The sequence below is a fragment of the Peromyscus californicus genome, unplaced genomic scaffold, assembly GCF_007827085.1.
Source record: "Peromyscus californicus insignis strain IS unplaced genomic scaffold, ASM782708v3 Scaffold_24__1_contigs__length_46423439, whole genome shotgun sequence".
NCBI classification, from domain to species: Eukaryota; Metazoa; Chordata; class Mammalia; order Rodentia; family Cricetidae; genus Peromyscus; species Peromyscus californicus.
This window is the reverse complement of record NW_026294535.1, coordinates 23,467,897-23,494,387: the sequence shown is the minus strand read 5'-3', so window position 1 is coordinate 23,494,387 and position 26,491 is coordinate 23,467,897. Positions and strand designations below refer to the sequence as shown.

Genomic DNA, 26,491 nt, shown 5'->3' with positions numbered 1-26,491 from the left:
GTATACTAGAATAACACTGTTTCCCCTTAGTACCTGAGCCGTGCCAATTTGTATGAGTGAAAATATGAAGCGGTAGCGTCTGGACTGGAATCCATCACAGACACTTTTAATCTGGACAGAACTCTAAGTGTACATACTTTCTCACTGGTTCCTCCTCACACAGGGAGGGAAGTTTGGTCCACTCAATCTACCTGTTTAAATTTCAGTTCCTCACCAAGGCTCCATCATAGACATCCAGAAATATGAACATCATATAGCATAACCAAGACAATTTCTAGAGAGAGAAGTCAGAAAGAATAGGATATTCTTTTTCTGTTATCCTGATGGTAAAGTGACCACTTGGCCATTGCAGTTATCTCCTTTAAAATATTCTTGGAAGCAAAAGCATATTTTTGGAATCTGTGTCTTAGGGAATCAAAGTCAGGAAGGACCAGAGGTGCTTAATTCACACTTATGGAATGAACCCATAACATTGAGTGTGTGACCATTGTGCCAAAGTTCCATGTCTAGTAAGCCCTTTCCAACTTCAATCATTGTTAGCATTTGTGTTGAAGTGACTTTTTAAGATACCACATTTTTATTCTCGTTTTCACAAGATAGTAGGAGTTTTTTTTTAAGTTACTTTTTAATTATGTATTTTTTCATCTTACTGTAAGGTTATAAAAAGTTTATTATTACATTTTATTATATTCTTTATTATGCTATAGCATATAGGTATGATTCATCCTGTGGTTTAATTATGACTTTCCTTTTAGTTTTAACACATTTGAGAAAGCAGTAACTTATTATTTTAGAAATCTCACCAGGCTCATATTAAATTTATTTTTAGGTAATGTTCTCAGTGTCATTTGACACAGACTTATTTATAAGCTGAAATGATTTAATGCAGGTGGAAAAATTAAAGAACCTTAAAAATTATTGTGGTGATATTGTGTCCCCCAATATATTGTGCACCCCAATAAACTTATCTGGGGGTCAGCGAACAGAACAGCCACTATATTAAACATAGGTTTAGGCAGTGGTAGCACACACCTTTAATCCTAGCATTCCAGAGGCAAAGATCCATCTGGATCTCTGTGAGTTCAAAGCCACACTGGAAACAGCCAGGCATGGTGACACACACCTTTAATCCCAGGAAGTGAGGGCAGGAAGCAGAAAGGTATATAAGATATGAGGACCAGGATCTAGAGCCTTTTTAAGCTTTTAGCTTTAGCAGCAGTACAGCTGAGATCCATTTGGATGAGGACTCAGAGGCTTCCAGTTTGAGGAAACAAGATCAGCTGAGGAATTGGCAAGGTGAGGTTGGCTGTGGTGTGTTCTGTTTCTCTGATCTTTCAGCGTTCACCCTAATACCTGGCTCCATGTTCGTTTTTATTAATAAGACCATTTAAGATTCGTGTTACAAATTATCATATACTTGTATGGATTCTGACGTTAATTTAAAAACTAAAAATCCCAAGGGAGATTTATAAATGTGTAGTTCAGAGATGCCATGTTTATTTGTGAATCTGTTAGTTCATATGCAATTCATGATCAAATACATTGTTTACATGTATAAAATTTACAAACAGTAAATAAATGTATTTTTTTAATTAAAATAAAATTCAAGGAAACAAAATTATTTAAATTAAAAATGAGTAAATAGACAAACCTCAAAACTCTGAGTAGCAGAGTTTTAGAGTATGGTTATGACATTGCTAACAATAGTGACTTGATGGTATCATGAGTATATGTACCAATAACCACACGCCAGGTTGTATACGTTAAAATATATACAAGTTTTATATATCATTCATACCTCAATAAAATATTATCAAGAAAAAAATATTGGAAAAATATGTATCAGATATACATAATTCAGTGAAATAAAAAAATACTTACTAGTTCAGGTTCTGGGATGTAGAGAGCACTCAATAAATTTCTTTGATTTATATTTGTTTTGCATATATGTTTGTGTATGCATAAATATATAAAAATAGAACTTGTTGAATCCATTTTTATTGTTTGTGTGTATATGGTTACAGAAAAGAATAAGGTCACATAAACTGTTTAGGAATTGTACATTTAGTAATATGCCCCAAAGTTATGTTCATTCAAAATCTTAGCATGTGAACCTGTCAGAAATTGGGTCTTTGCAAATGTCCTCAGTTTAATGAGTGCCCCAGATCCAGTGATTGGTGTCCTTCAGGCGATGTCAACAACACAATGGAAAAATGCATAGGAGGAAGTCTGTCATACAAGCCAAAGCCAGGATGTTGTAGACACAAACTAAGGCATGACAGTGGTTTCCAGCAGTCAGTAGAAACTTGACAGGACAATGTTTTACACTATGTGACTTGGGAGAACTTATTGACACCTAGCAGACTGATGTATAGATAAGACGACCTTAGGAAAGATCCTAAACAGATTGTGGGTTTCTTACCCACTTCATACAAAGTACTTATAGAATAAGTTTGGACTATTTGCCTGACATTGTGCTCATGAAGGTACATGTGCAAATAAGCTACTCAGCTACCCAGCAAATGGTTTACTGCCTATTGCACACTGCGTACACACTTCACATTTGTTTAAAAACCACAAGCATTTGAGTTCGTAAGTCTTTGTTCAAATAAAATATACAAACGGGTGTAGAAAGTATTAAGACTGAGCTGTGGGAACATGTAGCATGAGATAGGCAACAATTAGCCAGCAAGGTGATATGAAGAGAATTAAACCCACAAATGAGAGACAGTGGTATCGTAGAAGCCAGACAAGACTGCTTTAAGGAAAGATTATCAAGACCTCCTAAAATTTTATAGTGAGAAATCAATCATTGAATTTAGGACACATCCACAATATGATTTCCTATTAGCTAATTAATTTGCAGAGACCCACTGTTGGGCCTGGGGAAATGTATGGTGATTAAGAGCCCTTGCTTCTCTTATAGAGGAACCAAGTTGTGTTCCCATTACCATCTCAGGCAACTTTCAGTAGCCTGTAATATCAGCTCTAGGGACTCTAGCTCCTCTTCTGGCGTCCTTCGGCACCTGCAGATATCTGTATGCATTCAGAATACAGATAGGCACACGTGCACACACACACACACACACACACACACACACACACACACACACACACACACATAAATAAAAATTCAAATAATTCTTGGGAAAGAAAGACTCAATTTTCATTGAATTTATCTCATATATTCCAGTGTTGAAGAAAACAAAATGTGTTGAAGTGGCCTAGCTAGGTGTGTTTCCCTGAGATAATATTATCCCTAAGATAAAGGATAAATAAGACTAAAAGAAAGTAAACAGTGGTGTTAGTCATGTGTCATGTGTCAAGTCAAGGGCTAATGAAGATGAGTAAATAAAAATCTGTGTATTTGAAATTTGGAGAGTAAAGAAATAATAGGAAATGATTCTAAACTTCCAGCTTGTTTAATTAAGTGGGCAGGGATACTGTTAACACAGGAAAAAAGGACTAGTAGAATCCCTGAAGACATCCCTAAATGACGAAAGTCTCCGAATAGTAGTAGTGAGAACTAATAGTGTGAAAGAGACGGAAGGGCTTTGTCTGCTGGGAATTATTATTTAAAGATAACCTGGAGGTGACAAGGACAACAGGAGTCACCGACAAGGATGACAGATGTCCAACTTGACCAGAGTAGAATGGGATACAAGAATATGGTTAACAGGAACAGGAACTCTGGCTGTCATTCAAGATCTGAGAGGCCTCGTTCTTCACAAAGTCTGAGTGAATCGGATAGATGACCTCCAAAGATAATACTTAACTTTTACATGGAAGACCTTGACTGAGATTTTCAATTATTTCTATGTACTGTGTTCAAAGAGCTGAGCTGTGAACGCACTAGGATCTCTACTACAAAGGAAACCGAGGCAGCTTCAGACAACTTCCCAATGATGCCCTGTCTATTAGCGGGATCGGGTTCATAGAGAGCCAGTTAGCGGTGACATTCCTGTAAGTTGCCTTAGGAACTTAAAATTTGTATTGTAGGTGCTTTAGGTGGGGATTCAGGGAACCGGACCATGCATTAAGACTGTACTTCCCTCATTCACACTTGGTGGGGTGTGTGTGTGTGTGTGTGTGTGTGTGTGTGTGTGTGTGTGTGTGTGTGTGGTTGCGCGCGCGCTTGCTGTTTAATTTTAACTGTTCACACATTCATATGAGAAGGATGTTTCAATTTAGAATTAGAAGGATGTTTCACTTACCTATATCAGATTGGCCTGTGGGCATGTCTTAGGGGAAGCGGTTGGCTTGGTTATTAATATACCCAGTCCATTGTGCCATTGTGGGTCATACCCTTCCCTGGCTTGTGGTCCTGGACTATGTAAGAGTAGAGAGTAGAGGAGAGTAGAGGGGTAGTTGAGTACTGAGCTCGCAGGCATCATGGGTATATGCTCTCTTCTCTTGTCTGTGGATGTGATGTGACTAGCTGCTTGAGTTGCTGCTTTGGCCTCTGCCAGTGATGCACTGTAACATGGAAGTGTAAGCTAGAGAAACCATCTCTTTCCCTAAGTTCCTTTTTTTAAAAAGTTTTTTTAATTTATTTTACATACCAACCACAGATCTCCCTCTCATCCCTCCTCCCGCTCCCTTCCCCACTTCCTCCCCCATCCCTCACCCCCTCCTCCAACAGGGTAAGTTTGAATTCCCTTTGATCATGGTGTTTTATCACAGCAACAGAAATAAATTTGGTCCACGTGGTATAAGATGAGACTGTCTTGCAAGTAGATTGAGTTACCTCTGATTGTGATAGTACTAACTTTATAAGAAAGAATTCACCCTCCTTCCCCCTCATTGCCAGCATGAGTACAAGTTAGGGAACATATGAGAAATATGCCCATTTTTTCTCCGCCTCTGTTTTTCCAGTGATAGGTTGGTATGCTGGATGTATGACTGCTCTGTTACTGCTTCTCATACTGAATCATCTACAAACTAGGGGGATTTTGAGTGTGCCTCCCAAACATACCTCCCTTTATTACCAGAACTTACTTGGGAATCCTAGAATTCTTATTTCCTCAAAAAAAGTCCCTTTGATGTACCACAAGACTCTCTGCTTTACTACAGTCTATCTTAGGCATAATTCCATCATACCTTTTAATCCATCCCAGGCCTTAATAATTCATCTTTAGTGGCTCACACCTTTAATCCCAGCATTTAGGAGGCTGAAGCAGGTAAATCTCTCTGAGTTCAATGGCAGTCTGGACTGTATAGTGAATTCCAGAACAGCCAGAGCCACATAGTGAAACCCTGCCTCAACCCGCCCCCCCTCAAACAAAAAACCCAAGACCACCAATTCACTGTTTGTTTTCAGGACTCTACTGAGTAAATATATGCACTTTGTTTTAATCATATATTCTCCTTCTCCCCAATTGCAAAGTCCTACTACTACAGTCTTACATTGTTTCAAATTTAGACAGTAGCAGAACTGTTAATATATGTAACATCTGTTAATATATGTAACAACTGTTAATATATGTTATATAAAAGCTCTAATGGCTTTTATTTTTTATAGAATGAAAACCTGTCCTTTCCCCTAAGGAAACACACTTCCTCCAGCAGTGGGTTTCTCTATTTCCAATCTCTGGTGTGGGATAATTACCTCCTTACAATTCATTGCTAATTCCAAGATTGTATCTGTGCCCTAAAGCTGTGAAGGAAACCAATCCTGAGACTTCATATTTTCAGCCACAATAATTTGTTACTTTTCACAGTTCCTGTAGTTCCGAGATTCAGAAATAACTTGGCCATGAGTTTTTTACTATTAATTCTTTTTCCTGGTAATGATAGACCCTGCCAATATAATAATTTACTTTTCCAGGAATTCTGTATTTCTTTCAATCTAGTATTAAGTAATGTTTTTCAGTCTAAATTTTCTTCCTCACCATAAGAGGGTCTATTTACCTATTTGCAGGCAGTTAAACATACTTTTTTTTCTTCTTGCAGTGGGAGATGCGTTGCAGTGCAGTTATGCTTTTCATTATAAGCCCATTATTTGGGGTTGGAGTATGTTTTTTCAGTGTTCATGTATTTTTTCCATTTTATTGAAAATATCTTTGCACATAATATATCCTGATTACAGTGTCCCTCCCTCTACTCCTCCCAGTTCCTCCCCCTCCCCTTCCATCCAGGTCCACCCCCTTTCTATCTCTCATTAGAAAACAAACCGGCTCCTAAGGGAAAATAATAAAATATAATAAGATAAAACACAAACTAACACACTGGAATAGGGGAAAAAAAAACACAGAAGGAAAAAAAGCCCAACAAAAGGCATGAGAAACAGATATAGATGCAGAGAACCACTCCTCAACACCCTCAGGAATCCCATAAAAAATAAAACACAGTAAATTATAAGCCATACTATATACATAAAGGATATATATATATATATGTATGTATATAAAATTTTTGAAAAGGAAAAGCCCTTACATTATGAGACAAGGAACTTTCCAACTATGCCTTTGAGTTTTTCTGTTGTTTGCTGTTGGCCACCTACTGATGAACATGCAGCCTACCCTTAAAGAGTTGTTTCCCCAGTGAGACTCCCTTGGAGAAAACTCAGTTTTCATTTGCAAGTGCTTATCAATTGGAGATTGGGATGGAGACATGTCTCCGCTTCTCTATTCAGCTCTAGATCCCCATCTGGTGCGGACCCGTGTAAACCCTGTGCATGTTGCCTCAGTCTGAGTTCTTCTGTGCATCTATCTTGTTAATTTAGAAGGCCTTGTTTTCTTGGTGTCCTCCAGCCCCTTTAGCTCTTACATGCTTTCTGCTTCCACTTCCTTGGGGTTCCCTGACCCCTGAGGGGAGGGATTTGATGGAGACAACCCATTTGGGGCTAAGTGTTCCAAGGTCTCTTATCTGTCACTCCCGGCAGAATGTCTGTCTGTCTGTGGGTCTCCACATTTGCTCCCATCTGATGCGGGAGGAAGCTTCTCTGGTGATGTGTGAGCAAGGAACTGACCTTTGAGTATAGCAAGTCATTATGAATCATTTTATTGCTCCTTTTTATTTTATCTATTTTTATTTTTATTTTTTCAGAACAGTAGTGTTTGGTTTTACCCTAAGTCCCTGAGCTATCTCAGTCTCATGTTCTTGGTCACCCAAGCAGTGTCACGTATGGGTTCGATCTCATGGAGTGGGCCTTAAGTCAAATCAGGTGTTGGTTGTGACTCCCACAGGCTTTGTGCCACCATTGCCCTAGCGTATCTTGTAGGCAGGCAGGCCACCACTGTAGATCAGAGGGATTGTGACTAGGTTGGTGTTTGTATTTCTCCTTCGGTAACATGCAGAGTAGCTTCCCCTGGGGATGGGGGCAGAGAGTGAGGAGAGGCCCTAACAGGTAGTCTGCCAGGGATGAGACTGGGGGATTGGCTATGGAGGAGCGGAGGGAGAGTGAAGATCTGAAGCCCGCTGCCTGCTTCGCTGGCCTACTTCTTTCCTAGCAGTCCTGGCTGCCAGGTTACCAGGGAATGCCTGCTGAAGTTGGCGGCTGGAGTAAAGTGATGAGTGAAGGGAAGGAAGTTTGGAGAGGAAGGAAGTGGAGGTGTGATCCACTAGAGAGGGGGTGGGAGCTGCTCCAGAACTGGGGGTAAGACCGTGAGGAGAAAAGAGAGAGGTGGAGGGCCGCAGTTAGCCTACCTGCTTCCCTTGGGGGATTTTAGGGTTGTTTATTTTTGTTTTGAGGGTGTCTTCTGTTAGTTCATATAAGTGGAATTTGTGTTGTGTTCTTGAGTAAATAAATTAACTTTCATACTGCTTTTCAGTGGGACAAGCTTGTTTGCCTACAGGTATTTGGTTGGCATATTAAAGAGATTGGGAAATTGTTGTTCAGTTACGATTTTTGAGTTATTAAGAAGGTATTCAGCTGTTTGGGACCCATATCTCTTTGGAAGCATGGGGGGTATTATTTGTGGTTTTTCATTGAGTCATCTTTGATACTGTTGTTTCTCACATTGTGCAGGATATTGGAAACAGGCTTCCCCAGAGCTACCCAAAGCTACAGAAGTCCTAGTTCCTCATACAAAGTAGTATAACATCTTCATGCAACCTTCATGGAAGATTGAATAGATACCTCCTAAATGTAGATGTTATAGAAGGAGCTGTTGTGCCTTTTTCTTTAGGGAATAATGACATGAAAAAGTGTATCTGCCCATGTTCATTCAGTACAGACTGAATTTTAAAACTATGCTGCCCTTCAGCTGATGTACCTACAGACATGGAATGTAGGAAACAGGCCTGACCATATTCTCGTGGCTTACTTTCTCATTTGATTTAATTCTCTGTTCCATTGTAACATCCTTAGAAAGATTTCTCTAATGATTAGGAGAGGACTATTTAATTACTGCCCTTTTGGTGCTTTGTGGGTGCTCTTAAGGTATTGCTTCCTTTATCCCATGGCGTTTGCTTCTTAAGAAGATCAGGTTAATTAAATACAAATTTAACTTGTTCTAAGAGGCTGAGAAGAAGTGGAGGAAAAATAATAGATTCAGCATCAGAGTGACAGTGGTTTAAACAAGATCTATTTCTGTTTCAGTCCACGGGTGACAAATGGAGTTGGTATGGAGTTAACCACCACAAACAGCTTCAGGGACTCCTAAGTCTTCTATTTTCTGTGCTCTGCCCCTCGTTTTTTCCATTGCTGTAGTTGGTCTACCACAGTTATCCCATTCAGCTAGAGAAAGACTGGAGGGGGGTGGGGGGGGGGGTGGGAGATACATCCACCACAGTAACCTAAGAATTCGCATCTATTGCTTCTGCATTTAGCCAACTGTATGTAGAATAGCTAGTCTGTAGCTAGCTATTCTAGTGACTCCATGGGAGACTGGGAATTTCAGTTCAGTCTCAACACTTAAACCCTCTGAATACAAAGAACAAGGAGAGGATGGAATTAGCTTTTATTGGTGACTGCTTTGTTGTAACCACGTTAAATAAAATAGCATACCTGCTCTTCAGTACTTCACTCTTTGCGGTAATATCTGGCTGTCTAGGGGAATTCTTCCATTAAGCAAGAATGATGTCTCACTTAAGTCATAAAACCTTCAGTGAGACGCAAACCACTCTTTTAGGTAATCTTGAAAATAGAAGTGGCCCAGCGACCCTGCAGTCTGCGTAGGCTTCAATGCTACATGAATCCTGTGTAATTGCAAGTGAGATAGATTGTGAATGAGGATTGGATGTCAGCTTGATTGATAACTGAAAGCATGAACTCTGGAGTCTGACTGCCCATGTGAGATTGTGTAAATCAGTATGTTTCTTAACCTGGTTATGCCCAGTTTCCCTGTCTGAAACCTAGGAATAATAGTATACTTAGTTCATAGAACTGCTACAAAGACTAAACCAAATCAGTACAGGTAAAGCACTTAGCGTATTATTTCACAATATTGAATAGCATATCAATACTAGAATTATGAGTACTCAATTCTGAAGGTAGAGAACGAGTTGGACTTTGGGTCTGGCTTTTGGTGGGGTATATTATAAATTTTAATATAATAGTTCAGTGATCTATGCTCTGCGTAAAATTTAAACTATCTCTTTTAATCAAAAGTCACTCAATCCTTCATAGTACAGACATTTCTTAGTAGAATATACCTAAGTTGCATTTGCATTTTCTTTTAAGGATTGTTTTTCAAGCTTGTATGTTTTTCTTAATCCAACAACAATGTGTGTTTATCTCAATTTTCAGTTATTTGTCACAATTTTAATAACGTTGATATCTGTTTCTGAGACCGCAATTTAAAATATAAGTGGTTTCTTTGCCTTCCCAAGAGCATATTGGATTTAGTATTTCCATGTAAGGTGTTTGAGACCTAGCAAGTTGTATCAGTCTGAATTAGTTGACAGGAGAAATGTTGGTTTTTGTTGTCGTTATTTGAATGCAGTTGAGCCAAGTGGGAGTGTAGCAGAAAAATATCACAGCTTCTGAAAACAATGGAAAAAAAAAAGAGTCTGTACAGCTGTTCCATTCCATAAAAGTGACCACAGCGGCAAGAAAAATGATGCCTCACTATTGCTGGGAATGAATTTGTTCTTTCTTTAATAAGTTGCCAGCTGTTGTATTTTTATTTCATTTTAGAAAGTTAGGTCAGCAATAAATGTCCAGTATGTTATTAGTTGTCTCCTATGGTTACACTCAACAGGAAGACTGTTCAATTTTAAGTTGCTTTTGCTAAATCTTATATAAATAGTTTTTGGCAAATTGGCTAATATCAGGTCTGGAGCTTAAACACAAGATAGCTGTTGCTGCGCAAATACAGCTGATAACATTAACAAGCTGTCAGTTAGCAAACTGGAACGCACTACTCAGCATCTTGTCACCACCTCATTTTCCCGACTGTTTGACTTCCTCAATGACCGATCTGCTCTCTCAATAGATTATTTATTGTAACTGGAAGAGGAAGAATTTTATTTAACTAATCCGTATTTTTCCCATCTGCAGAATATGCTCAAGAAAACTGGGGCTTTCCAATGTGCCGCTATCTGAAAGAGGAGAGATGGTGTTGCGGCCGTAATGCAAGAATGTCAGCGTGCTTGGTACGGCTGTGTTTTCTGGAAAACATGAGAACTTTATCCAGATGTTATTATTTTTTAGCTAGGTTGTGTTAAATGCCAAATTTTAACAAAGCACAAACCATTAATGTTTTTGAACAATGTGATTTGTGAAAAAAAATGATAAAGATATTCAGCCATCCATTTTATATGCAGCATCACAGAAAAGTTTACATGTAGTTGTTTTATTTATAATATGAAATGTTTCAACTACCGGGTCTTAAACACAGAATCAGTTAAGTACTTTATACATAGTTTGGTAGTATCTTTGTATATTTGCAAAAGTCATTTCACCTTCTAATTTTCTTATAAAATAGGAAACTATTAAACTATGTGTAATATGAAGTAGCTCGTCAAAAACTATTTTGTTTGCTTTTACTGGTGTTCCCAAATGTAGCATACTTTAGCCCTTGGCTTTCTTTGTTCATGATACTATGTTAGCTTACAAAAGAACAAGCTAAATATTACAGGTGAATAATTATCATTAGAAAGCTTAACTGTTGTAGTTAGTTTGGAAGAATGAATCTAGAAAACTAAATTATTGAACCAAGACCATAATTAATATTGTATTATATACTTAAATATTCTGAGCACTGTGCTCTTATCACGTACACTTAAAAAGAAAACGATAATGAAGATGTGAAATTGCTTACCTGTATGAATCATTTCACTATGTATATGCAGTCATCACAACATGTTGGTTTACTTAAACAGAGTAACTTTTTAAAAATAAAATATAGCACATTGGACAATTTGTTTAATGTCCAGTCGTTAGATAAATGGATTAATTCAAAGCCCATTGTTTTTAAGTTACTGATCTACTATTATGTGTTTGTAAGTAACTTCAGAGGTTTTGTATCCTAGGAATAGCTTAGAAATCTATTCTCAAATAATCATTTTCTTATGTAGCACACTTAATGTACTTCTGGAAATTTCCCCTCATCCTTCATTTTATGTGTAAATGGAACAAGCTCAGAATATTGTTAGAGTGAGAGTCATTCCTTAGAATGTCATGATCATGGAATCATACAAGCCAGGCTTATACCCTAAAGGCAAGAAATTGAAACAGACTTTTTTAGGGACGTGAACTTGATGTACATTTGTTCTGTAATTCTCACTGAAGCACATTTTCATACAATGAGCACCCCCAAACCTCACCCCAGCTGTGGGGCATGAGGAAAAAAGATATTAATAAAGGGTCAAAGAACATGTCATGATCAGTTGCTAAGTAGCTACTCAATTTCAGGTAAGCTACTGATCATGCCAATGATCTTATACATATGTAAAAATTGCATTTAAACAAGATAGTCTGTACATTACATTTTAATTCAAAAAGTGTTTATTTCAACTATAGCTAAAAAAACCTATTTATGGAAACCTAGAAACCTGAAGTAAAACACAGAGATTTAAAATTTGAATAGCAAGCTTATGCAGATCAATTATACTTTCTCTACCTTATGTTTGGAATGTTTTCTAATTAAAATTTAAAAACAGAAATTTAGTTAAATACTTAATATTCCAATAAATGTGGAAATGTGTGTCTAAGAAATGAAGAGTTTTGTAAAGTCCTATTCCATACATAAATTATATAGTAAATATCATATGTTCAATATGATTATTAGAAATGTTAGGAAATACTATATAAAATGTCTGCGTTCTTAAGTGTAAGTGTAAAATCAATACCATAAAATTGTAAAAGTGTGTCAGAGTGTTCTATTAGTTACATCTGTGTCGCTGTGACTATAGTACCTAACAGTGTAACACTGTAGGAAAGCTTTCTGCTGGCTCACAGTCTTGAGGATCTAAATTCATCGTGGCAGGGAGGCAGGGTGAGGCAGCCCCACTCATGGTAGTGAGGGCATAGTGTTCACACCACTGCACGTCACAAAGCAAGAGCGATCATGACATCACTAGTAACCAGTTCCCACCAGCTAGACTGTCTCTTAAATGTTCTACGGCCTCCCAAAATAGTGCCAGTACCAAACAAGCATTCAGAACACGTGGGGACACTGTACGCTTTAACAAGTTCTATTTCTTCTGCTGCTAGATCCGATGAGAATGTGCTTTGAATTCATGTAACATACAGATTATATTTTCCCCCTAAAATTCTCTTCCACCTACAGCCTGTTCATGTTTGCTTGCTGAAAGAAAGATAAAATGAAGAGGTCGGGAGGCAGCTTACTGATAGATCGCCTGCATAGTTACGTACAAGAACCTGGGTTTAATTCCCAACAGTGAAGTAAAACTAAAAAGATGAAATTATATATCCCATAAATCATAAAATGTTAATAAGAAGTTTGCAAACACATCTATGTCGGTATCATACATAAGAGCAGTTTTTTATTTGATTGTCTAGCCACACTGAACATGAGTCAGACTCTGCCATTTTTAATTCTGTGGCTTTCTAATTCCTCCTACAATTCAGAGTGTATAATCAGACTGTGATTGTGTTTGTGTGTATGACACTTTTCCATTATAAATTACTCCCAATTTATATAAGCATATTAGCTAACATGCTTTAATAATATTGATACTCTTAACTATGTAAGCTTACATGTTATCACTTAATTAATCTTTTTGATTGTCAGTATTGCAAATTCTTCTAGAGTAGATTTATAAATCTCCTAAGATTAAATATGTCATCAATCTTTGTCTTGTTTCTTTCTCCTTTAAGGCATTGGAACGGGTTGCAGTTGGCCAAGGGGTAAGTGAGAGTTTAATGTAACTTAGATAGTTTTTCTCTCAAGCCCTCTTCAGACTTGACCTGCTGTTGAACTTGAAACCTGATGGATTTTAATAAATATCACCTCTGCTTGTCACCGCTGCACATTCAAGTGTATACATGCTCTGTGTGTTTAAAGTAAAGTCAACTTATGGAACGATATATTGAGCTTTGAGAAAGTTTCCACATTATGCTCTTATACTAACCTCTCATTTCTTCATATTGTATTTACAATTTGTAAATATTTCTACCAAACGCTGTGGCTGACCATCAGGCTTTTATGGGGTTAGCTCAAGCAAAGAAAATGATGTAACATGCAATGTATTATTGAAGTGTAATCTAAAACATGTTTCATTTTTTTATTTGATAACTTTTTCAATTTAATAAGTTGAAATAGCTAAACAGGCTTACAAGTATAAGTAGAAGTTTGATATGTCCTAAATATCCATTAACTGTATTATCGTCTGTGTATTCATGAAACTTAGGAATTAAAAAAAAAAACATTTTTGAGCATTATCATAAAATTATTCTGTTGAACCTAAATTTTGAAAAATCTATTGTTTCTTTTTCAAGGAACAGTAGTGTTAATTGTATTTTAGAAATAATAGTTGCAATAGCAAGTATGACTTGCTCTAGACCAGTAACTTTGATTGGTCCTTTGGTGGTGGTGGTAGTTGCTTTTTCTCCTGTCTGTTAATTTTGCCTGCCTAAGATGTGTCATGGTAAATAAAGTGAGGGACACAGGTAAAATGTTTCAAATGAATACTAAGTGCTCAGTCAATGTCAGCTGTCATCACCAGTAATAATGGTTATCTTGAAAATAATAGTTCAGTCTAATGTAGAGCTTTCCAAACTTCCTGTCAATTGTGGTAATAAATACCTAGGACTGTGAGTTATGGGTCATGATTGTGCCCTGATAGGCAGGAGGCAACTGGAAGTTAACAAACTCTGGGACTGCAATCTCTCCTCCCACTCGACATCCTTGACTTCTACAGTACATGCTACCTTAGTGTTTCCCTGGGGCCGTGGGAAAGCGAGGAACCTCTATCACGTTGGTGTCGACTCGTGTGATTGTTTTTTTGTTTTCCAAGCTTTTGCTCATGCGTCCATTCAGTCTGAGGAGTTGGATATTATTTTAACCTTACATAAGAACATGATATGCAGCAGAAGTTTAATGATACAGTCTGGCTCCCTAAATTAGTTACAGAACCATGACTTGTAGCTTGTGCCCTCTGCCGTAGTCCTGTGCATCGATCGAATGAGTAATGCATGCATCAGGGTATACACTCTGTTTTTTCCTGGTTTGAAAATTCACTAAAAGTTAGGTGGCTTTATCACTTGTGAAGGAAGGAAAGTCAATTCTGAGCCACACCCAGTTTACTCCTAGAAGAGTCAGGCACAGGCTGCTTGGGAAAGGATGGGTGTCTTCTCCTTCCCTCTCTCCCTCCCCTCTGCATTCACCAGGATGGATCAGCCTAGTCATTCCAAGAATGAACATTTCTCTTTCTCTTAGGAAGCAATTGTAAAGCTTTTATTTGCTCACGGTAACTTGGGAATGATAATTGATTTTGTCCCATGTTTTGTAGGTGGCGGGTTTTCTGCCTTAAAACAAAGACAAGGTTTTATTTAGTGTTTGACTATTGCTGAATTCAAATATATTTATTCTGGTTAAAAATAGATAAAAAATAAAGTTGGGAAGCTAACTCAATTTATAAAGTGCTTGCCTTGCACGCCAGATAACCTGAATTCAGACCCCATATTAAAAAGCAAGTATGGCAACCTGCACTTGTAATCTCAGCCCTGGCAAAGCAGAAACAGCCCTTGGCACTTGCCAACTAGTCCACCCTGTCTACTTGGTGAGGTCTAAACCAGCAAGAGACCCTGTTGCGACAAGAAAGGTAGACATGGGCCATTCCTGTGGAAAAACACCCGAGCTTGTCCTCGGCACATGTGCACACACATCCATACAAGAACAAACACGCATCCAAAGAAAATGAGTGAAAGTTACAATTTATCACTTTACAGGAGAACAGAGTTTGAAAAGACTAAGTCAGTAAAACATTCACCTCACTGAAATCTATCCTTAGAACTTGACCAGGCATTGGGCAGTTAATTTCATCTTCTTTGACTTCTCCAAAGCATCCATTATTGTTGGCCTTCCTTAATCCTGGCACATATTTTTCTCTTTTGAAAATAGTAATTTTTGCATGAATGCTGGCTTGTTGCTAGCATTATTTTTTCTTTACTTCTGTACTGTCAGTATCCAGAACTCTCTTGAGGTAAATTTTGGTGGCTTTTATAGTTTTTTATGTTCAGTTCCCAGTACCCATATTAGACAGCTCACAGCCTCCTGTGACTCTTAGCTCCAGGGTTTTCAACACCTCTGGGCCTCTGGGGACACCTGTACACATGCCTGAATGCAGACACACACACACACACACACACACACACACACACACACACACACACACACACACGCATATAATTTAAAAAATAAAATAAAACTTGAAAAAAAAAGTTAGAACATTCATGAGGCACCTCTCTGTTTTTCTCCTACAAGCAGTGTTTCCTGTTTCCTTTGTCCTTTTTCTCTCTACTCTTCAACGCTGTGGTGCTGTGATCTTTCATGCTTTGGACATGGTTTTTAAAACATTTCACACAGGCGCTGTCCGGCACAGTGCGAATCCTAGGTTTTACCTCTAGTCCACATCACTTAGGAAAGGGCCTCATCAGGTTCTTTTCGCACATGTCCTTCCTGACTCTGCTGGACTTCAGAGATGGTGTGGGTGGACTTGAAAGTTTATCTTTACCCTTTTAGCTGATGAGTAATCCATTTGGGGCAATAGCTTAATTTTTATTGATTATGATCTTTCCCCATTTCCTGCGATTCCTTTTATGGTTTCTTGTTTTGTTTCAGAATTACTTTCTCAGTGAGTTAGTCTCAGGGTAATCCTTTAATTTACAGTAGAAAAACTATAAAAATCCTACTATTCGTTTAACAGCAAAGTCAGGTTTGTAACATTTACAAGTTCCCAAGTCTAGTATTAATTTTGTTTCTGGGTTTTATTTATTTATTATTCTTATACATATATCTGCATTTTTTTCAGCTGCCTACTGAATCACTCTTCTATCGTGCTGTTCTGCAGAATATTATTAAAGATTATTACGGCATCACAAAATGGTATGAGAATTTTACTTTGTAATTATGCTGGGGCCCAGAGGTAGATAGTTTTCCTAGGACATGAAATATTTTCAGTTCAATACCAAGTAACCAAACAAGAAGTAAACAAATGACTATGTTATAGTGTTAGATAACTGAATTTTTACTATTTGGGTAAATTTATGAAGGCTAAATTATAATAAGTTTTTGTTCATGTAATTCTTGAAAATAACTTTTCTTTTGAGAGAGAGAATGTGGAGTTTATTAATAATTACTCAAGGATAATTAGTGTGGCCCAGAATTGGCCCAAGCAGAGAGGAACAGGGATGTCCCTAACTTCGGCACATTTTATCATCGGTGCCAGTGGAATAAGAGTGCAGATAATGTGACCGTGAACGTAAAGCACGTGGTACATTGTCTGGCAGTCAATTGGAAGTGAGTAGATGGTGGTCCCTCCATTAGTAAGATCACCTTCCTGATACATCACTTGTTCTATTAGTATTAAAGGGATTGGCTAATCCTTCCAGTGAAGCTTTGTAACTAAAGCAGAGATTCCCATCTCCCTTGATTCTGACACACACTGACACTCAGATATTGCAGGAGGGTCCATCAGAAGCCCTAGAAATCTGTGCTTCTACTGAGCTCAAACTGGGTCTCCAAATAAGACTTTCGAATCCAAATACTCAGGTTAACAAGCCTCCACTGTGTAGATTTTCAGTTGGACAATGCATCTTGTGACATGTTTTTGAACTTAGGGAACAGCAGAGCAGAAATATTCACTGAGGAAAACTGGGGGCTGAAGGTTAGAGGGTATATTTTCTCAGTGTTAGGAAGAGTATACAATAAATTGTGAATATATGCAACTCTCCTTCCCCCAACTCTTCCCAGTTCTATGTTCCTTCCCTCCACAGCCAATATTTTGCCTTTTTATTTCCCCCAATAAGGTTTTAATTTGTGCTGCCCAAATAGTCTTGGAGGTTTGCCATTCCAGTGGAGTGTATTTGACTTCTCAGACAGGGACTACACCAACTAATCCTTCCTTTCCCAGCCCTTCACCAGTGCTGAGAGCTCCTCAGTTAGTGGAACTTCGTGCTCATCACCCCTTTGCATACTGGAACTTGGTCTGGTTTGGGCATGCATGGACTTGTGCATGCTGTCACAACTGCCCTGAGTTCATATGTGCCACTGCCCCGCTGTGTCCAGAAGACACTGTTGTCTTGGCATCATCTGCCTCCTCTGGCTCTTACACTCTTTCTACCGCTGTTCATCATGGTAGGGTCCTGTCAGTTAAGGCTGGATAGAAAACTGGCACTTAATTGGGGATTTAACAAGGCAACTCCATGTAGTTTATCTAGTAGTTAAAAGGAGGTTTATTTTGTGGTAACTTACAGCCAGTAGAGGGGTTGGTTACAGGATCTGGGAGAGGTGAGGTGCAGTCTAGCATGGTTCTCTGGAGAACTCTGACTTGGTCTACAGTCCAGCATCCAGGATCTGAGGAGCCAAGAGAGGGCCAGCATGTACAGATCTGGGGTCTTAAGGGCTCCTGTCTCAGCCACGCCCTAGAGGCAGGTCCTAGGTAGGCATGGTAGTTACCGGCTGCCTCAGTGGGGTGGTGCTTTAAGGTCAAAGCCGGAAGAGCTACCCACTACAGGTACTCTAATGTTCCATATTAAGAAGTACCCTAGCACTAACAGAAACCACATGGGAAGCTTGCCTTCCTCCCTACCAAGCTACCCAGCACGGATCAGTTGCACCCCTATTCTCCCACCAAAGGCAGTAAAATAATCAGAATTTACACTGTTTCTCAACAGTTATTAGATACTCCAACATCAGTGCAGATCACTTGGGATTGTGGCAGTAGCAAGGATGAACTCCAGCAGGCATCTAAAGTATCCAGAGAGAGTGACTCTACAGATGTTTACAGCACTTTATTCCTAGATACACAAGCTGAAGAAAACAGACAGACGTCCATCAGTAGATACGTAATTAAAGCAATCTGTGAGCGCTCCTATCAGAGACTACTACTTGGCAATAAGACAGAATGAAATATTGATATACACAACAACCTGGCTGAATCTCCGGAGACTTAGATTGGATGAATGTAATTATAAATTATAAAAGGATTCTTTTCTTACATGTCCTTGGGGATGGAAGTATGGCTCAGTGGAAGAGCATTTTTCTAGTATACACAAGGCCCTGGGTTCATTTGCAGCACCACAACAGGACAGAATGCAGTGAACAACAGGGTAGAGACACGCCAGTATGTTCTTGTGATGACATCGTTATAGATGCTTCAAGATACTACTGATTTCTGGAGAAAGAGGGAAAGTGGGATGAGAAGGAGTAGGTGTGGTTGTAAGACAACAAAACAAGTGATCCTTAAGGGAGGTGCCATCTTCCTGTTAGAATCAGTTTCCACTCTACCGTCTGGAGACTTGGTGGGAAGCTACATGAAGGGTATACTAACCCCTGTTCTTTCTTAGAACTTTGTGCGATCTTACACCTTACTATAAAACATTTAATAAAAGCCATGGAAAACAGAACATACATGGCACACATGAAAATTTAGAATTAAGTTATAAAGTAACAATAAGTGACCAAAATTAAGAAAAAAATGGATGGTTTTAAGTATCTTAGAATTAAAGAAGCTAGAAGTATAGGTCAGCAGTGCAGCCCTTACCTAGCATGAGTTGGGCCATAGTTTTGATCTCCAGGACAAAAGGACAGACAGATAGACAGGGGTAGGAGGCAAGGAGGGAGAAGAAGGCGCAGCACCCCAGGCAGCAGCAGTCTGCTGGGTAAGAAGATGGCGTCTGGAAGGAAACGCCAGGAAACAAAAAGATGAATGCCAGGGAAAGACTAGAGGTGTGTGGAAAGTAGTGAAGAGGTTTCATTGCTATTGATAAGAAAAGACAGAGAACAAGGTGATAGAAATATTGGACGGGGTTGTTTGGTCTTGAATACAGGAAGACAGGAGTTACTAGATTCAGAAAGTGCACAAATCTCAAGACACATTTTAAAAAAACAACTTATAGACACATAATGAGAAGAATTGTGGGGATAAGCACAGGCCTGAGAGACGGAATGAAGAGGTCTTCAAAGGGAGGGTCGGGCTAGACTGCTGCGGACGGGAAGGTGTGGCTGCTGAAGCCTGAGGACCTGGGCTCCATCCCTTGGACCACAGGGTCACTCAAGCCATACACACATACATACGTGTATAAATAAATGTAACAGGAATTTAAAGAACTGCTATTAAGTAGGAAAAAATCAGAAGTCAAATCATGTTCAAAGTGCTGGAAGAAATATTGGCTACAGCATAAGGTATTTAAAAGCCGGGATGAAATAAAGATATTTTCATATAAAAATAGCAAATATGCATCCTGCTAAAAGAAGTGCTAAATGATTAAAATGGCTGTGATTTTCTGTAGTGGTCTCCATCTGTTGTAAGAGAAGCAATTGTAAAACTGTGGGCAACTGAGGAAAGTGGGGGGCAGGAAAGGTGCTATTCCCCAGGGAAGAGCACACCGATCAGTCATCCAGTGCCAAACTGTCAGCCTTGAGAACATACATACAAGTAACATTACCCAACCTGAACAAGTTACATTTAGGAATATATATGTGTATACATACATACACATGCATACAGTAACAATGAAAAGAAAAGGCCATGACTTCGAAGGAGAGAGGGAAGGAGTGTATGTGGGAGGGTTTGTAGAAAGGGAAGGGAAAGGAGAAATGATATAATTAAATTATAATCTCAAAAAATAATGTAGGGTAAATTATTGTAATGGCCAGAAGGTCCTCAGGAAAAACTTCCAAGCAAATTTTATTATAGCCAAAATACCATGGTATCTGATATTTTTCTTCCTTCTCTTTTTAAATAAAAAAGATCTTAGGATGGTAGTCAGATTTTCAGAAACATGGTTTTTTTTTTATCCAGACATCATTAAAAAGCATTTTTGTTACATACCTCCAGAATTTTAAGTAAAAATCAGCCATATCTAGACCTGTGTATGATTGAACACACCACCCAGCTAAAATCAGGAGGTTGAGGCAAGAGGACCAAAAGTTTAAGGCCATCCTGGACCATATAGGGAGATTCTGTCCAAAAGTCCAAAAGAGAGAACGAAAAGTAGTATGTCAAATAATGAACCTAACAAAGGTAATTTAAGACACTCATATAAAAAATGCTGAAGAACTCTTAAAGATTTATGTATTAAACTAAAATGTAATCTCTCAAAATGATGACTTGATTGAAATCTATATATAAGGTTTTGGAGTGCAAAAGACAGAAAAGTGCTATCACTTAATTCTTTGATATTTTGTTTAGTTTTCTTTGTTGGCTCAGTTAAGTTGTCCGCAGGTGAAAAACCTGTCATACAGTACCTGCAACATTATTCCATAAGTTTCTCTGATTGCTTATACCATCTAATTAGAAGTCACAGTTTTTTTGTGAACTTCACCATAACACTATATTCTGTTATAGTTTTGATTTAGTATTCAGTACACTTAAAAGTGAATAATTTAAAGAACTGTTTCATTTCATAAATAATCCTTATATGGAAATCTCCTAAGGGAATAAAGCATCAAAGAAGGAATTTGACAGGGTAAGAATCTCGTGCAACACTTGCAAAGAAGGGAAGCCCAGTGAACACAGGTGTCTGTGCTTTGCCTTATTTTTTGCTGTATTGGGTGTGAACCCAAGCAGGCTGGGCAAACATATTACAACTGAACTGCATCATTACTGCCTTATCCATTTGATTCTATTCTGTGATGAGAACCACATATCCCAACTACACAAGAAACAGATACTTTTTTTCTGTGGTTACCAAGTTTAATCTTCATTTTTTTTTTTTTTTAGTCTGACCAAATAGTAAACTGAAAACTCAAATCTTTTAAACATTCTCACAAAATTATAGCAGATGTTTTCATCTGTAATGTGTGGTCAAGTTAAAATTAAAAGCATTATTTATATTAATCTGAAGGGAAATTTAACGATTTTACAAAGTAGGAGTCCATGTTTGAAGTCTTCAGTGTGTATTAGCATGTGAAAGGTACAAGATCATGGCTCATTTATGCTGTTGGAGAAACTGAGCTTCTGTATATGTCTTTTCTTTTCATGTTTGTTTTTATTTATTTAGTGTAAATCTGCTTCATCATGTCCTGAAAATCTATACAGCTGGAGAGGGCTGTGTGCCACTGTGCTCTTACGTTGTAGTTTTGGAAAAGCATGTGGGTGGTGTTGGATTGCGTTGAGTAGAATTTTAATTAGACCTAGTGTATTCTCTTATTAAAAGATAGAGTACAATTCCTCTTTAGCATGCTGACCATGCTTTATTCTCACAGAGGGCCATCTTTTAATCTGCCCTTAATTTTCTATAATTTTTCTTTTAGACAATCATTGCATTTTTCTAACTTGTTGAAAATGTTTGATAATTCTTCACCTTTATATACCCACACTAAAAGATAATTGTCACATTCAAGACCACTTCTAATCTCTTACAAATATCCTTTCCTCTAAGATCATTCTCGGCTCTCTGAGCAGCTATCCATGCACCCTGGCTGCAGCAGATTCTTGCATTCCTGTGTAACTGTTTTGTGTCTCCTGTGCTTTCTGGATCTTTTATCTGTCTGGTCTATGCTCTTCCCCATGACTGCCACTTCCTTCCCCCCAGAGCCTGGAGCAGATGAAATCCTCAGTGCCCTTTACACTCCACACAAGTTTGCTTTGCTCCTCACTTCTTCTCTCCTCCGTTGTACTTTAGCTGTGGTCAATGGCTTTAATGACATTCACAGTAAAATGGTGTTTCCTTCTACTCCTCAACCATTTTATGAATTCCTTAATGGCCACACCCTGTTCAATGAAAAGTCCTCTTCACACCACTCTTTTCCCTGGTTGATTATCTCCCAACTCGATTGTGGTCTTATATGTTTCCTTTCCTACCCCCCCCCAAAAAAAATAAAACATTCAGTACTGCTATTATTTTTCTATTCCCCTTTAATATATTCTTCTCTGTTTTACTTACCCCACTTGAGCAAACCACCTTTTTCAGGAACCTTAATGCCCCCATGTTACTCAATACCACAGTCGCTTCTCCAGCCTTATCTTTCTTTCCCTGCCATCTGTGTTGCCCATAGCTGACTGTTCTGTGTTGAAGCATACTTTTTCCTATTCTAGTGAAACACTTATTGTTCCTTGAAAATTTTTGCCAGAACACTTCTGGCTTGGCATCTGATATCGCCTGGCTGGAATTCCCCCCCACAGACACTCTCCTGGCTCTCTCTCAGCCTTCCTTCAGCCCCTTCCCTCAGGGCCATCCTTGCAGAATATCTACCACTCACCCTCACTCGCTCCTCTCTACCTGTTTGACTTCCTCTCCCCAGTTTCTCAGTGGTATTCCCTGATGCACTGCCATTGTTGATCATCTCATAACTCCTACCATCCTTTCTCTTGGTTTTCTTCAGTACAACTGGTGGGACCTGATAACCTGCCCCAACAGTCATTTTTTTTTTATAACTTTCTTTTTATTTATTCTTGGTGTCTTCCACATCGTACATCTTGATCTCATTCATGTCCCCTTCGTATCCACACTCTGCCCTTGCAATCCTCCTCCACAAAAAAAATACAGTAAAATTTAAGAGAAAAAAGGAAGAAAGAATAAGTCTTGTCATGGAAGCTGTAGTGTGACTCAGTGAGGAAACCCTGTTGTCCATGTGTCTTTACTTGCGAGTTCATTGTAAAGAGTCATTGGTCTGGTTCAGTGTCTCTGGTTTCTGCTACACTATCGAAGCTGGGCCCTCAATGGGACTCCTCTTGGACATACTATTGTTGCTCTGTGTCCTGGAGATCTTGCAGCTTTAGCAGGACTGACTCCTTCACATGCTCCAGCAGATCATGCATGGGGTGGATGTTGGGGTGGGCCAACTCATAACCTTTCACTAAACCTCAAGTTGGTGACTTGCCTAGGCAGGTTAGCCATGGTGCTTCAGTGATTGCCTATCTCCACCTCTCTAGCTTTCCAGGGTGGGGTTAAAGGCACAAGCTGCTATGCTTAGGTTGTTACCTCACGTCTAGGGATCCGAACCCAGGTCCTTATTCTTGAACACCAGGTACTTTGCCAACTGAGCCGTCTACACGGTCCCTTGAACACTTTTGGTTTTACAGCATGGATGTTTTTAACACTTACTACACTTACGTTTTTGTTTGTTTGAGTCAGTGTCTGAGGGACCCTGAGTGTGCCATGGCACCTGTATGAAGGTCAGAGGACAGCTGTGGGAACCAGTTCTTTTCTTCCACCACATGGGTCCTGGGATTAAATCATGTCATGAGAGTTATCCAGGAAGATGGCAGTATTGTAAATGATGACTATAAAAGTGGAGAGTGCAGATTAGTTACAACAAGCTCTCACAAAATGACTGACATTACTGAAAAATAATATACACCCATATTTTGTATGTCTTTATTCCACTTTATTTTCGGTAATTTAAGTCTCGAAGGTCTTGGGCCTACCTCATTTTCTCAGGTTAACCCACAGTTCAGTATTTATCCTTAAAACTGTAGATGCTTCCAAATGCTGGTGGATAAAAATCCTTTTCTTGCAACTATAAATGAATAGGTCATATTCTGCATGTTCTTATGTGTGACAAGAGAAAAATAGCTATCCTATGAGGATATCGCTATAGAAAGGTATTATGAGGTAGGCCTACATTCAGTTTATCTCCAACTCAGAGGTGACCATTTGCAGCTTAGTAATATAAAACATGAGGTCATCCCTGCTCTGCTGGAGGGAGTATTGTCCAGAAGTTCCTATCTGAAGTGGCAAAGCCAAATATCAGGCAGCCTACTAAATCTCTACATACTGTTTTTCTTCTTGGGGTTAGTAATTAGACCTAGCCACATGGAGTTGTTTGAGGGTTAAATGCATTAAGAAAGAGTGTGTTCTTTACTTGGCACTTTTCATTCTGTATTTATTTATTAGTTCTCACCATGTACTAATTGATATTTGTTTGTATAGTTAGGCTTGCCTTTGTCTTTATCTGAGTACAATAAGTAGATCTGCTTAGTGATGTATTTCCCTATTATTGTGTAACAAGAAGACTTGTTCAGGTACAACATTTTTGATTGATTGAATCCACTATTGGGATCCTGCCATATATTCCTTCTGTGTTTGGTACTAGCAATATGGTCATGAGCAAAGCGGAACCTTTTCTTTAGCTACTTAGAGTAGTGATTGCAGACATAAATTTAAATGTCATGTCTTTGTCAATAGTTGTGAATATGCACATAAAGTGAATGCTTATCTGTGATATGGTGGTGTATAACTTTTATAATGAGCTCAAAAAAGCAGAAAAGAAAGGAAGGGGGAAGGGAGGAGAGAGAAAGGGAAAGAGGGAGGGAGGGAGAAAGGGAAGGAAGGCAGGGAAGGAGGGATAAAATTCTAATACTCTTCCCCTTTGGAAAAGCCCACTAACTTAAAAAAGGAAAGACATGATAGTCAGAAAAATTAAGAATATATGAAAGAAATGTTTTGTGTCAGGAGTCCAATTTCGCCTGGAGTGCCAGAGAAGGGATCCTAAAGGAAGCAGTATTTGAGGAAGATCTGAAGGGAGTTCGGGCTTCCAAGGACAAGGCTTGAAAATGGAATGAATGTTGTTCCAAGACTGGTGTTTATAGTTAAAAGAAAGTGTGCTCAAGAAAGCTGTTAAAATGCCAGTGTTGCTGAGGGGACAGTGTCATAACACAGTGTTGGAGAGCTCAGTGAGAACCCCAGAACAGGCTTCTTCACTCAAAGAAGGGTTCGCATCTTACTCTCAAGATTCAAGATTCATGAGACACTCTTAAAGAATTTAGAAAGCAAGAGTGACCCGGCCAGTCACCTTTCTTTTTCTATTTGGCTTATAGTTTCTTCCTGTTATTGCTACAGATAAATAAAAGATTTCAAATGTCTTATGCAACAAATTATTATATAATATACTAAAAGTAGTATTAACAATAACTATGCGGTGAGATTTTGGAACAATAAAAGTATGCTCTAAAAAGGAAAAGGAAGGCATGATCAGATCAAAATTGAAAATGTTTCTCTTATTTTTTTTAACATCCTAATATATAAAATCCAGGAATCAAACCAGTACGCCCATACTTATATCCTGACTTTAACCTGCAGTGGCATCTAATTCCAGTTCTTTTGGTGTAACTTAACCAACTCCTAGCTGAGGAACTGTTGGCAGTTGATAGCTACTAGCAGAGAGAGTTTTCTCTTAGATGCTGGCCCTGGAAAGGTGACCTCATGCCAGGGGAAGCCCACATATCCACATATGTGGGAAGCACAAATGGAACTCAGTGAGTGAAAAAAAAAGGACACAAAGTTGGTTAGGTGGGGAATGGAAGGAATTGGGAGAGGGATGAATATGATCAAGGCATGTATGTAATTCTCAAAGAGAAAATTAAATAAAAATTTTAAAAGAATAACGGACGTGAATAAATATTGAATATAGAAATGCTAATAAAATTTCATAAAAGGTTAAAAAAATCCAGCAACTTAGGAGATGGCTTAGTGGATAAAATGCTTCCTGCATAAGCTTCAGGACCTGAGTTCGGATCTCATGCACCCAAATGAAACCACACCTATAATAAAAACTAGTACAGGCCCAGAGCAGAGCAGCAAAGCAAGAGAGGCCTGAAGCATGCTGTTCAGCCAGTCCAGCCAAAATGGTGAGCTCCAGGTCAGTGAGAGACCCTGTCTGAAAAAATAACGTGGAGAGGAAAAGAGATATAGAGACCTAAAAACACCCTATGGCTTACAACACATACACACAAACATATAAATGTACACATGCATACACACTTACATGAAACACACACACATATACACACATCTAATCTATGAATTCAGGAATGTTTTTTCTTTTTAATGGAGACAGAGAGATAGCTCACGTGGTAAAGGTGCTTACTCCTAACCCTGGTGACCTGGGTTCAATCCACTGTCCTCCACATAGGCACCATGGGCACTCCCATGCTCATACCCACAAATTAAACATAGTTGTTGTTTTGTTTT

General features: G+C 38.6%; 1 protein-coding gene across 3 annotated transcripts in view; it reads left to right on the top strand.

Moving 5' to 3' along the window:
- Positions 1-26,491, top strand: part of Mettl25 (methyltransferase like 25) — an 86,398-nt gene that overhangs the window by 34,947 nt on the left and 24,960 nt on the right. For all 3 annotated transcript variants that reach the window (XR_008221660.1, XM_052753251.1, XM_052753252.1), the window contains 3 exons: positions 10,445-10,539; positions 13,229-13,258; positions 16,384-16,457. Coding sequence is in view for 2 of the 3 variants with exons in the window: in XM_052753251.1 (XP_052609211.1) it covers positions 10,445-10,539; positions 13,229-13,258; positions 16,384-16,457 (199 nt within the window). In the remaining variant the exon portion in view is untranslated. The remainder of the gene's footprint in view (positions 1-10,444; positions 10,540-13,228; positions 13,259-16,383; positions 16,458-26,491) is intronic.